This window comes from Chelonia mydas, chromosome 7, assembly GCF_015237465.2.
Source record: "Chelonia mydas isolate rCheMyd1 chromosome 7, rCheMyd1.pri.v2, whole genome shotgun sequence".
Taxonomy (NCBI): domain Eukaryota; kingdom Metazoa; phylum Chordata; order Testudines; family Cheloniidae; genus Chelonia; species Chelonia mydas.
The window spans coordinates 52,239,594-52,253,731 of record NC_057853.1 but is presented as its reverse complement, the minus strand read 5'-3'; the positions used below and the strand labels follow the sequence as shown (position 1 = coordinate 52,253,731).

General features: G+C 42.3%; 1 protein-coding gene across 26 annotated transcripts in view; it reads left to right on the top strand.

Moving 5' to 3' along the window:
• The window catches only part of PPP3CB (protein phosphatase 3 catalytic subunit beta), an 80,257-nt gene that overhangs the window by 57,480 nt on the left and 8,639 nt on the right, over positions 1 to 14,138 (top strand). For 10 of the 26 annotated variants that reach the window (XR_006292308.1, XR_005226098.2, XR_006292307.1 and 7 more), the window contains exon 13: positions 5,815 to 5,877. Coding sequence is in view for 16 of the 26 variants with exons in the window: in XM_043551750.1 (XP_043407685.1) it covers positions 1,989 to 2,018; positions 3,604 to 3,782 (209 nt within the window). In the remaining 10 variants the exon portion in view is untranslated. Of the gene's footprint in view, positions 1 to 1,988; positions 2,019 to 3,603; positions 5,287 to 5,814; positions 5,878 to 14,138 lie in introns of those variants that run through there. The other 16 variants (XM_043551750.1, XM_043551751.1, XM_037903880.2 and 13 more) reach the window with 2 other exon arrangements.

The following is a 14,138-nucleotide window of genomic DNA, read 5'->3' as shown; positions in this document are numbered from 1 at the left end:
GGCGGGCCATGAATGCTCACAAAATTGGGGTTGGGGTGCAGGAGGGGGTGAGGGCTCTGGGGTAGGGCCAGAAATGAGGAGTTCAGGGTGTGAGAGGGGTCTCTGGGCTGAGGCGGGGGAGTGGAGTGTGGGGGGGGGGGCGTGAGGGCTCTGGCTGGGGGTGTGGGCTCTGGGGTGGGGCTGGGGATAAGGAGTTTGGGGTGTAGGAGGATGGTGCTCAGAGTGGCGCTTACCTCAAGCAGCTCCCGGAAGCAACGGCATGTCCCCACTCTGGCTCCTACACGGAGGCACAGCTGGGCAGCGCGCAGGCACTGCCCCTGCGGGGCTGGCGCTTGGGGCAGGGGCAGCGTGCATAGTGGAGCCCCCTGGCCGCCCCTCTGCATAGGAGCCACAGGAGGGCCATGCCACTGCTTCCGGGAGCCATGTGGAGTGGCCCCTGACCCCAAGCCTTCTGGGGGCTTGAGGGCCAGATTAAAACAGCTGGCCGGCTGGATGTGGCCCGCCAGTCATAGTTTGCCCACCCCGGTCTAGATAATACTTAGTCCTGTCTTGAGTCCAGGGGACTGGACTAGATGACCTCTCGAGGTCCCTTCCAATTCTATAATTTCTATGATTCTAAATGACTGTTTTGGAGGTAGGATTGATGGAAGGGAGATGCACAGAATTACTTATGATCATTAGTGAAATGTACTCAATTTTTCACTGTAAAGATTTAGTAATAAGTGGTTTATGCAGCAAGGCTGTACTAGAAAAAGATGGCTAAGGTCTTGGTAGTCTTATTAGACCTAATAATTTTGCATTAAGGCAGACAACTTTGTAGATTGTATAGTCATATTTTGTACAAAATATGAACTTGGAAAATCCTTAAATATAAAAAGTTACAGCTGTTTACACAGCTACTTAACTTTAGAAACACTAACTCCTAACTGGTCAATTAGGGCTATGTCTACACTACAGACCTTACAGCGGCATCGCTGCAGCTGTGCCCCTGTATGGTCTCCCATGTAGCTGCTCTATGCTGATGGGAGAGAGCTCTCCTATTGGCATAATTAAACCACCCCCCATTGAGCGGCGGGCTATGTCGGTGGGAGGGCATCTCCCGCCAACATAGCACTGTCCATACCAGCACTTCTGTTGGTGAAACTCAGTCGGTCAGGGAGGTGTTTTTTTCATACCCGTTTCCGACAAAAGTGCTAGGGTAGACATGGCATGGATCTTTGAAATGTTTACATTGTAAATTCATCCATCCACCAAAGTATATGAGTGTGTTTGTCCAGAGCTGCTCCAGCTATAAAGATCTTGGTTTACTTCCCTAAATGCGAGTTGCTGTTTGGCAGTTTGTAAACGTGACTTGTTAGATTTTTGTTTGTATGCTCTAATACCTGAATTTCATTTAATGAATTCAGTTTGAATCACAGCATCACTTTTTTGTTTAGAATTCAGTGCTAAAATCCAAGTACTGAGTTCAGCTTCTGAGTGCAAAAGATGTGTGCAAGGACCATTGTGTCAAACATTAAATAAAAAGATAAAATCCATTTGTACTAAATTAGTATTTTGTCTTACTAATAAAACACTGATAGTCTTAACTTCGCTCCTTTATAACATCTTTCTTGGTAACATAGAGTCCAGTAAAGTACTATGGACCTTCAAAGAATTTGTAGAACCTAGTTGAAACCAAAATATGCCCCTAACCTTAACAATATTTAGGGTTGTATGTTAGTTTTACGTAAAGAAATAATCGACCAGTTACATACAATAGGTAGATTAAGTTGCATTATATGAGTGTTGCTTTTGATAAACTGTCACTTGAGATGTAGGAGTCACTTCACTTCAGTTTAAAAAATAGTCTTAATTTTCACTGAAAAATATTTGCAATCAGATTTGGGCTAGGGTGATATATTAAATTGATCATTGCCTTTTCTGCTATGCGATATTACACTCTTCATCTTTCTCATTCATTTTGCATGCATCTGCTCACTTCTGTACAGCCACAGTAGAGGCAATTGAGGCTGAAAAAGGTATGATCAGAGTCTTTGCCAGTGGCAGAGATCTGTGGCGTCTGGGCGGGAATTCAAAACTATTCTGTGTGCATGTGTCTTAGATTCAACTTGCACAACCAGAGATGAATCAACTGCATTGATTCATCCATTTTATATGTAACATTCATTTCTTGCCTTAGGATAATAACTTCCTTTAATAATGTTTCAGAGAAATCATTTTGTTTTTCCCCCAGTTTCTTTACAAAATGTGCAATAGTTTTTTGCTTTTTATTTGTGTAAAGCATGTTGTGATACATGGTTTGTGTCTTGACGACTTTAAGAAGTGGTCGTGTTGAATTTTGTTTTTTCTGAATTCAACTGCAAATATGTTTTGAGTTGGGGGTGGGGGTTATTTATGCATGTTTCTTTTGATAAAGTTTATTTTTAGTGGCTTGAAATCTAATCTTTTCATCACTTTCCATAACACATCTGGTAGTGCAAGACCTATCATTACAGCGTTCCTATTTTTACTATGTGATTTTGAGGGTAGTTTGCTGACCAAATTTGTTTATAGTATGTACACACACCTGACAATGAAAGACAACAAAACAGGGGTTGCCAATGCTACTGTACCAAATATGTTGCTGTTCAGGCATCCTTTATTAATATTAATGTCGTTAAAACTCCATACAATTTTAGGGTCTGTAAATAAGAGCCTTTTATATACGCATTTTGATTTCCTATATCACAATGTTAAATTAAGTGAATGACAAACAGCATAGCAATTAGTTTGTTTCAAATTTGGTCGCAAAACACCATTTAATGACTACTTTTTTTACATTATGGAAGTCAGCTATCCAAAAATATTATCAAGAGCCAAATTCTGTTCCATTGTAATCAGTGGATACTGCACACACATACAACAGAAAATTTTGTTGCTAAGACTTCAGGCTTTTCATATGGTCAGCCATTTTTACATCTAAATGCAGCTTAGTAAGAAGGCATTTCCTATTTCATTTAAAATGATGTGTAGGAGAGTAATATCTAGTTTCCTGTTTAAAGCCGTGCCCAACTGATGACTCTAAGACTGTGGTTGTGTCCATTTCAACTATCCACATGATTAGAACAGAGTTAGAGCCATATTCTGCAGTTTTGCCTGCATGAAAACTGCAGGATCAGGACTTTGATTTGTATGCAAAATCTGAAGGCTTTTTTTTTTTTTTAAACACTTGTGCTGCTTTGCCTTCACTGCACTTGCTGAGCTGCTTATTGACATTCCATTGAAGTGAACGGGATGTTAAGATGAGCCTGATACACGCAGCAGCAAAGCAGTTGTTAGCACTGATCACACCAGGAGTGCTCAGCAGCAAAGTAGGTTTAAGCCACCTTGATTCTTACGGAAATATATTTGCCATATACTATTTTGATTGTTAGTTGAAATCATGATTGCCATTGAACATTCTAGGAAAGCACATTATATAAGCTTTTACTAATTCAGTTGTAGAGCCATAAAAGTTTCTTTGGCTAATTTCTTAGATGTTTTTTTAAATCATTTTATTAGAAAAAGTATATACTTTCAACTTATTTTTCTGTTACTGACCTATGAAATTTGCATTTTGTTAAGCAATACGAGGATTTTCTCCGCAACATAAAATCTGCAGTTTTGAAGAGGCAAAAGGTTTGGATAGGATCAATGAGAGAATGCCACCAAGAAAAGATGCTCTTCAGCAAGATGGTATTAATTCTGTAAACACAACAAATGCCAATGGAAACAATGGGACTGGCAACAACAATGCACAGTGACCACACCAACTTCTGGTTTACTCATATGTCTTGCCTGAGAATTCCTAGAGTACTGCTTTTTGACATGACAACAGATGAAATAGCCAGGGGGAATCAGTCAAACTGACTTCTTAATATGATGTGGAAAACATAACTTGATCCCACTGAAGACAAACCATCGTGCTTTTGAGGCAACAGCCCCTCTCTAAAAGTGATGACGGAACATCTGTGAGCATGCTTCATATATTTACAGAAATTCCAACATTGCTGGCTGAATCTTGAGGAGAGCTATGGGGAAATGGTTGGGCTGTTATCACTAAAGCACATCTAGACTAGCATTTTATGCTTATCATAGTCAACACTTTAAGTTTACAAAATGGGATTTTCTTTTCAGCAGAGCTAGGATTTTTTGTTTTTTGTTTTTTTTCAATCAGACTTTCAAATACAACCCTAAGAGCTACTATTTATTAATGGACATTGGTTTCATGAAGTGTCTTTAAACACATATATTAGAATAGTCTTAAAAAAAAAATCTGAGGCTGCAAAAAGTGTATGTTAAATAAATGAAAAAAATGCCAAAAATCGCAGTTGGTTATTCTGTAAAATGCTGACCTCAGGTGTACTCCTTAGATGTTGCTAATTCTGTATTATATTCACTGTATTTTTTAGTTAAAGCTTATCAGAAGATTTCTATGTAGGAATGTTTATTACTTGAACACAGATTTTAAAATATTTAATGTAGAAACTTTTATGCCCAACTTTTGAGACTCTCCCCCCACCGTGAATTTAAAATATATTTAAAATTTTAAAAGTTTGAAAAATAATGCAATTGTTAATTTTAAGGTACTTTTAATTGAACTTTGTACATTATGTTAAAGTACATTTTGATTCATATCAAGTCTGTAAAGCGTGGCATTGTATTTTGTGTATGCATGTTTTCATTTTGCAAATATTTAATATATAGATCTCTGATGTACAGGAACAACGTCTATAGGTTATATAGATGTTATGGGTACTTTTACTGTATTGTGAGTGTTAAAGTTGCTTAAATAGCTAATAATCACTGGCCAGGCTGAGTAGCTGCAAGCTTTTTATTATTTTTCTTAATTCTATAAAGGAAACTGAAAATGTTATGGAAATATTTTTATTTAGGCAATGCAGCGCATAAGCAATTGTTCTGTTCAGTTGTTAAGGCATTAGTGAAAGTGTAAAATTGAGACTGCATGTTTTTTAGCTACAGGACTGCTTGGTTAAACTAAAAATTGAAACCATATGCTGATTTGTTCACAAATAATGAACTGTACTGATTGCCACTGTACTTTGTTATATATTTTGACATTTGCTACCTACCTTTCTCATCCCCTGGAACACAACTTGAAACTTAAGTCACTAGAGTTCATCTCCCTTTTGGTTTGCCATAAAGTACAATCTGTAGAAACCCCTGTCTAAGTTGAAAATTTTATGCATGTTCCGAACTATTCAAGTATTTTATAAACAGTAGCACACAATAAATTTTGTGCATGGGCTGCTGCTTCTAGCATTGTGTTTTTTTTGTTATTTTGAACAGTATTTTCTAAATCATTTTTAATTGGCAGAAAAATGGGTATAGTGTAAATGGTCACTTAGTTCAGCTTTAAAGCAATACTTTAAAGCAATATAATTGAAGCTTAAATTGTCATCTTGAATTTCTGCTTCCATTTATTTTGCTAATTTTCGTTTAGTGAGTTCTTGCAAATAAAATATTTCAGAATTTTTCTCTACATTAAATTTGACATCCAATGATGATTTGTACAAACCTACAAGGAAGGTCAATATGAGGGTTCGCTCAAGTTTTTTTTTAAAAAGCTGTTCATTATTGATGCCTTTTGTATTTGCTCAGTGGTTGTGATGACCATTTATGATGTCAAGTAAGGTGGCTTATTTGAGAGTCAGTAGCTGATAATGTTGAATCTTGCTAGTCTGTTTTGGTTGAAGGTAAATGAGAAAATCTACTAAAAAGAACTATGGTATATTCTGAACTGAACCTATTCTGGTTTTACTTTATTTATTTTAGATGCAGTTTAATTGGAAATAGTGATGAACAATCTGAACACAGAAGACCAAGTGACAAACAAAGGTAAGTGTTATCAGTAGACATAATTCATGGGCTATGTAGTCTCTGATAGATGACACTGGGACAGAGCAAAATTTGCACCAGTATCATAAGTGTATAAATAGGGCCTACCAAATTCACGATCCATTTTGGTCAATTTCACCGTCATAGGATTTTTTAAATAATAAATTTCATGATTTCAGCTATTTAAATCTGAAATTTCATGATGTAATTGTATTGATCCTGACCAAAAAAGGAATGGGGAGGGGAGGGGGGTCACAAGGTTATTGTAGAGGGTTTGCAGTACTGCTACCCTTCTGCACTGCTGCTGGCAGCAGTGCTGTCTTCAGAGCTGGGCAGCTGGAGAGCAGTGGTTGCTGGCTGGGAGCCCAGCTCTGAAGGCAGAGCCACCGCCACCAGCAGCAGTGCACAAGTAAGAGTGGCATGATATGGTATTGCCAACTTTACTTCTGCGCTACTGCCTGCAGAGCTGTGACTTCAGTCAGCAGCTGCCACTCTCTGGCCATCCAGCTCTGAAGGAAGCAGCGCAGCATGGTATGGTATTGCCACCCTTACTTCTGTGCTGCTGCTGGCAGGACGCTGCCTTCAGAGCTGGGCGCCTGGCCAATAGCTGCTGTTCTCTGGTCGCCAAGTCCTGAAGGCAGAGCAGAAGTAAGGGTGGCAATACCATGACCCCTCTAAAATAACCTTGCGACCCCCCTACAGCTCCCTTTTGGGTCAAGACCCCCAATTTGAGAAATGCTGGGCTCCTGCCATGAAATCTGGATAGTATAGGGTAAAAGCACAAGACACACAAGACTAGATTTCATGGCGGGAGGGACACCAGATTTCATGGTCTATGATGCATTTTCCCTGGCCGCGAATTTGGTAGGGGCCTAGGTATAAAAATTTAACCTAGACAATGGTCTGCCAGTGCTGCCTTTTTGATGGTGTGAATTGAAAAAATCCACTAGTCCTCTGCCAATTGTCTTTAACTGATTGATTCTCTGTGACCAGTTTTGATAAGGTAATATTCTACACACATGCGCCCGTGTGTGTGACACACACACCTATGAAATACAATCCAATTAAAACCGCATACTCTCTGTGAATACAATCCCAAGTTTTAGGATTATCCCAGCATGTGTGGAGAGCAACACCAAAGCCTAAAGTAATTTGAAAATATTAAAAGCCTGTTAAAAGTTGCCTGAATCTCAACTTGCTCTGTGTCAGGGTAGCAGCCGTGTTAGTCTGTATCCGCAAAAAGAAAAGGAGTACTTGTGGCACCTTAGAGACTAACAAATTTATTTGAGCATAAGCTTTCCTGAGCTACAGCTCACTTCATCGGATGCATTCAGTGGAAAATACAGTGGGGAGATTTATATACACAGAGAACACGAAACAATGGGTGTTACCATACACACTGTAACAAGAGTGATCGGGTAAGGTGAGCTATTACCAGCAGGAGAGCGGGGAACTTTTGTAGTGATAATCAAGGTGGGCCATTTCCAGCAGTTGACAAGAATGTCTTGGGGGGGGAGGGGGGATAAACATGGGAAATAGTTTTACTTTGTGTGATGACACATCCACTCCCAGTCTTTATTGAAGCCTAAGTTAATAGTATCCAGTTTGCAAATTAATTCCAATTCAGCAGTCTCTCGTTGGAGTCTGTTTTTGAAGTTTTTTTGTTGAAGAATTGCCACTTTTAGGTCTGTAATAGAGTGACCAGAGAGATTGAAGTGTTCTCTGACTGGTTTTTGAATGTTATAATTCTTGACGTCTGATTTGTGTCCATTTATTCTTTTACGTAGAGACTGTCCGGTTTGGCCAATGTATATGGCAGAGGGGCATTGCTGGCACATGATGGCATATATCACATTGGTAGATGTGCAGATGAATTACTAGAACACCTTTTGGCAGAGAAATCTGCCTCTGGGTGGGTAACTGTGGTTTTAAGCAGGCAATCCTTTCACATAAATGAAGATGTCCTCCATCTTATCTCTGAAAAACATTCTTCCAGTAAAAGGCAGATAAAGGAGCAACTGAATATGCCTGAGACTGAATACTCTGACCTATGCATACTTCCCAACAGTGATCCCAATAGTGTCCCAGTCAAATGCATTAAACATCTCTCAGTGGATGCATTGTCATCTCCATCTCGTATCCGTTCTGTAGTGGGGGGGACAGACCAAAACCGGACACAATACTCAAGGTGTGGTCTTACCAGTGCTGAATAGAGGGGAATAATCAGCCCAATATGCCATTGGCCTTCTTGGCAACAAGGGCACAGTGCTGACTCATATCCAGCTTCTTGTCCACTGTAGTCCCCAGGTCCTTTTCTGAAGAACTGCTGCTTAGCCACTTGGTCCCCAGCCTGTACAGCGCATGGGATTCTTCCGTCCTAAGTTCAGAACTCTGCACTTGTCCTTGTTGAACCTCATCAGATTTCTTTTGGCCCAATCCTCCAATTTGTCTAGGTCACTCTGGACCCTACCCTCCAGCGTATCTACCTTCCCCCCCAGCTTAGTGTCATCTGCGAACTTGCTGAGGGTGCAATTAATCGCATCATCCAGATCATTAATAAAGATGTTGAACAAAACCGACCCCTGGGGCGCTCCACTTGATGCCGGATGCCAACTAGACATTGAGCCGTTGATCACTACCTGTTGAGCCCGACAATCTAGCCAGCTTTCTATCCACCTTCTAGTCCATTCATCCAGCCCATACTTCCTTTACTTGCTGGCAAGAATACTGTGGGAGACCGTATCAAAAGCTTTGCTAAAGTCAAGATATATCACATCCACCGCTTTCCCTATATCCACTGAGCCAGTCATCTCATCATTGGAGGCAGTCAGGTTGGTCAGGCATGACTAAATCCATGTTGAATGTTCCTGATCACCTTCCTCTCCTCCAAGTGCTTCAAAATGGATTCCTTGTGGACCTGTTCCATGATTTTGCCAGGGACTGAAGTGAGGCTGACTGGTCTGTAGTTCCCCGGGTTCTCCCCCCCCCCCCCTTTTTTTTTTTAAAATATGGGCACTGTGTTTGCCTTTTTCCACTCAGTAATTGCCTCCCCCATTCAGTAAGGGTCCCACACTTTCCCTGACCATCTTCGTGGTGCTAACGTATCTGTAGAAACCCTTCTTGTTACCTTTCACGTAAGTTGCTAGCTGCAACTCCAGTTGTGCCTTGGCCTTCCTGATTACACCCCTGCATGCTCTAGCAATATTTGTATACTCCTCCCTAGTCATCTGTCCAAATTTCCACTTCTTGTAAGCTTCCTTTTTTAATCTAAGCTCACTGAAGATTTCACTGTTAAGCCAAGCTGGTCGCCTGCCATATTTGCTATTCTTTCTGCACTTTGGGATGGTTTTGTTCCTTCACCCTCAAATAAGGCTTTTTAAAAATGCTTTGTAACTACTCCATATGAAGCCAGTCAGGACTCTGGGGGAGCATGCCTCCTCTCTCTGAGCATACTGTCACCATGGCAAGAAGCTTACACAGCATCGACCTTCCTGGATCTGTCCTCGGAGCATTCAGCATCCCCTTCCACAACATTTGCTTCCAGCAGCGAGTCCGCCCAGGCAAGGCTCCTGGGGAAGCCAGAGGGCCCTGCACCCCAACTTCACAGGCAGACATGAGTCTCAGACTGCCAGTAAAACAGAAGTTTATTATTCGAAAGGAACATAGCATAGAACATATCTTGTTAGCACAGAAATCAGTGACTTTCAGCCAAGTCCATCTTGGGGATTCCTGGGCCAGAATCCCTGGACTCCCCCTCTTCCAGTCCCTACAAGCAGACTGCCAGTTTCCAGTGACCCGACCTCCGACACCCCCGTTGCTCCTCCTTGTCTTTGTCTCACTTCACCTGGTCATCACCTGGTTGCATCCCCCTCCTGGCTCTCAGGTTATGAAGGGCACTGGTCATAGCATATGTGCAGGCAGCTGGAGCAGCCTCACCTGCCCCACAGGTCTCAGCCAAACTCACACACCCCTATTCTCACCATCTCACCATTCTCACCATCGAGGTATTGGTGCAGCCTCCAGGGAAACTGAGGCACACAGTATTCGTGCAAAACAGTAAAACTCACATACAGTAACTCCTCGCTTAATGTTGTAGTTATGGTCCTGAAAAACGTGACTTAAAGCAAAACGATGTTAAGCGAATCCAATTTCCCCATAAGAATTAATGTAAATAAGGGGGGGGTTAGGTTCCAGGGAAATTTTTTTCACCAGACAAAAAACGCACACACAGTGTATAACTTTTAAACAATTTAATACTGTACACAGCAATGATGATTGTGAGGCTTGGTTGAGGTGGTGGAGTCAGAGGGTAGGATATTTCCCAGGGAATGCCTTACTGCTAAATGATCTAGCATTCGGTTGAGCCCTCAAGGGCAACAACTAACGTTGTAGTTAATGTAGCCTCACACTCTACAAGGCAGCATGAATGGAGGGAGGGGAGACAGCATGGCAGACAGACACACACACCCTGGGCGTGGGAGAGAGAGAGAGATGCGCATTGCTCCTTTAAGTATGGTGACCCCATTCTAAGTATGTTGCCTTTAAAAAAAAAAATCAGTAAGTTGAGACAGCAGCTGCAGCCAGCAAGCTCTCTCTGTCCTGAGCCCTGTCCTGTCCCCACTCTGCTCTATATGGAGAAGGGGTAAGCAGGGGGCAGGAGTAGGGGGGAGGGGGACACCCTGACATTAGCCCCCTTCTTACCCCCTCCCGTGAACAGCAAGTAGGAGGCTCCTGGGAGCAGCTCCAAGGCAGAGGGCAGGAGTAGCACATGGCAGTCGGGGGAGGGACAGCTGAACTGCGCGTGGCTGCTGCACCGGGAACTTGGAGCTTAGGGGAGCCGGGAGCTGATAGGGGGGTTGCCTGGTTCCAAGCCCCCACCAGCTAGCTGCAATGGGCTGCTCTTCCTGCAAGCAGCCAAACGAGGTTATAAGGGAGCATTGCACAACTTTAAATGAGCATGTTACCTAATTGATCAGCAATGAAACAACATTAACCGGGATGACTTTAAGTGAGGAGTTACTGTACAACATAAAAAGGGAAAATCCCCACTTCCTCACGGTGAGATAATATCTTTTATTGGACCAACTTCTGTTGGTGAGAGAGACAAGCTTTTGAGTTTACAGAGAGCTCTTCTTCAGGTCTAGAAACATACTCAGAGTGTCACAGCTAAATAGAAGATGGAACAGATTGTTTAGCATAAGTAGTTAACACATATTTCATAACTGAAATTCATAACTTCACTAGACACTAAAAATATGGACTGAATAGAGAGACTGGATTTATGGCTTATTACAACAATCTGTAACCCACTAACAAGCCCCCCCAGCCCGAGCCCGAACGTCTACACAGCTATTTATCAGCGTTGTGGCCTGAGAGTCAGCTGATTCAGGCCATCCACACCTTTTTTTATGCCTGTGTAGAAATACTCTTTGAGTACATTTCCCAGGCCTGAAGAAGAGCTCTGTGTGGGCTCGAAAGCTTGTCTCTGTCACCAACAGAAGTTGGTCCAGTGAAAGATATTAGCACACTCACCTTGTCTCTCTTGTCATCTCCATACATTTGATCTTCAGGATGAGGGTTTTTTGTTTGTTTTTGAAGCCCTCCTGCTTATGTTGGGGGTGAAAATCTGAACTCTAGCACCATCCAGTCACATTTCAGCAGGAAATCCTTCTGATTTGTCAATGTCAGTGTTCAGCTTTGTTAGTTTCTAAATGTGTTTATCTGCATTACTGCCCCTGCTTCCAGAAAGCATTCAGATTTGGCCCTGTCTGAGTGCTGTCTATTGCCAGACTGCTGTAGGACAGATGTGCTTGATCTTAGTGTTGGGGCTTCAAGATCTGTGGCTTTTTAAATTTAATTGGCATTGATGTGTGTGTCCTCTCCTGAATTATGGGCATCATGCATGTTTTTACTGGATGAGGGTTAACTCTTCTACCTTCTCCTTTTGCATTATTAGAGAAGTTTGCGGTACAGTGAGATAAGACTGAGTTGGAATGTGATTCCTTAGAAAAGATTTCACATACCCTCTATACCTTTAGTGGAATGAGCTGAAGGGACAGTTCCTACCCTCTGGAAATTTATTTTCCCTAATTTGTTAGGTTCCGGCTATGTATTTACTTTGGAGAACTGCTCTAAGACACAAGGATAGAGTTAGGTGTGTTCCTAGAACTAGATGTTTCTCAGTAATAGACAGTAACATTCAGCCTCTCTCTACTTAATTGAACAGGTTTCAGAGTAGCAGCCGTGTTAGTCTGTATTCGCAAAAAGAAAAGGAGTACTTGTGGTACCTTAGAGACTAACCAATTTATTTGAGCATAAGCTTTTGTGAGCTACAGCTCACTTCATCAGATGCATAAAGTGGAAAATACAGTGAGGAGATTTATATACACACAGACCATGAAAAAATGGGTGTTTATCATACACATTGTAAAGAGAGTGATCACTTAAGATGAGCTGTTACCAGCAGGAGAGTGGGGTGGGGGGAGAGAAAACCTTTTGAAGTGATAATCAAGGTGGGCCATTTCCAGGAGTTAACAAGAACGTCTGGGGAACAGTGGGGGGTGGAGGGGGGGAATAAACATGGGGAAATAGTTTTACTTTTTGTAATGACCCATCCACTCCCAGTCTCTATTCAAGCCTAAGTTAATTGTATCCAGTTTGCAAATTAATTCCAATTCAGCAGTCTCTCGTTGGAGTCTGTTTTTGAAGTTTTTTTGTTGAAGAATTGTAACTTTTGGGTCTGTAATCGAGTGACCAGAGAGATTGAAGTGTTTTCTGACTGGTTTCTGAACGTTCTAATTCTTGACGTCCGATTTGTGTCCATTTATTCTTTTACGTAGAGATTGTCCAGTTTGACCAATGTATATGGCAGAGGGGCATTGCTGGCACATGATGGCATATATCACATTGGTAGATGTGCAGGTGAACGAGCCTCTGATAGTGTGGCTGATATAGATTAGGCCCTATGATGGTGTGCCCTGAATAGATATGTGGACACAGTTGGCAACGGGCTTTGTTACAAGGATATGTTCCTGAGTTAGTGGTTCTGTTGTGTGGTGTGTGGTTGCTGGTGAGCATTTGCTTCAGGTTGGGGGCTGTCTGTAGGCAAGGACTGGCCTGTCTCCCAAGATCTGTGAGAGTGATGGGTCGTCCTTCAAGATAGGTTGTAGATCCTTGATGATGCGTTGGAGAGGTTTTAGTTGGGGGCTGAAGGTGATGGCTAATGGCGTTCTGTTATTATCTTTGTTGGGCCTGTCCTGTAGTAGGTGACTTCTGTGTACTCTTCTGGCTCTGTCAATCTGTTTCTTCACTTCAGCAGGTGGGTATTGTAGTTGTAAGAACGCTTGATAGAACTCTTGTAGGTGTTTGTCTCTGTCTGAGAGATTGGAGCAAATGCGGTTGCATCTTAGAGCTTGGCAGTAGACAATGGATCATGTGATGTGGTCTGGATGAAAGCTGGAGGCATGTAGGTAGGCATATAGCGGTCAGTAGGTTTCCGGTATAGGGGGTGTTTATGTGACCATCGCTTATTAGCACTGTAGTGTCCAGAAAGTGGATCTCTTGTGTGGACTGGTCCAGGCTGAGGTTGATGGTGGGATGGAAATTGTTGAAATCGTGGTGGAATTCCTCAAGGGATTCTTTTCCGTGGTTCCAGATGATGAAGATGGCATCAATGTAGTGCAAGTAGAGTAGGGGCATTAGGGGATGAGAACTGAGGAAGCGTTGTTCTAAGTCAGCCATAAAAATTTTGGCATACTGTGGGGCCATGCGGATACCCATAGCAGTCCTGCTGACTTGAAGGTATACATTGTCCCCAAATAGTTGTGGGTGAGGACAAAGTCACAAAGTTCAGCCACCAGGTTTGCCGAGACATTATTGGGGATACTGTTCCCGACGGCTTGTAGTCTATCTTTGTGTGGAATGTTGGTGTAGAGGGCTTCTACATCCATAGTGGCTAGGATGGTGTTTTCTGGAAGATCACCGATGGACTGTAGTTTCCTCAGGAAGTCAGTGGTGTCTCAAAGATAGCTGGGAGTGCTGGTAGCATAGGGCCTGAGGAGAGAGTCTACATAGCCAGACAATGCTGCTGTCAGGGTGCCAATGCCTGAGATGATGGGGCGTCCAGGATTTCCAGGTTTATGGATCTTGGGTAGCAGATAGAATACCCCAGGTCAGGGTTCCAGGGGTATGTCTGTGCGGATTTGTTCTTGTGCTTTTTCAAGAAGTTTCTTGAGGAAATGGTGTAGTTTCTTTTGGTAACC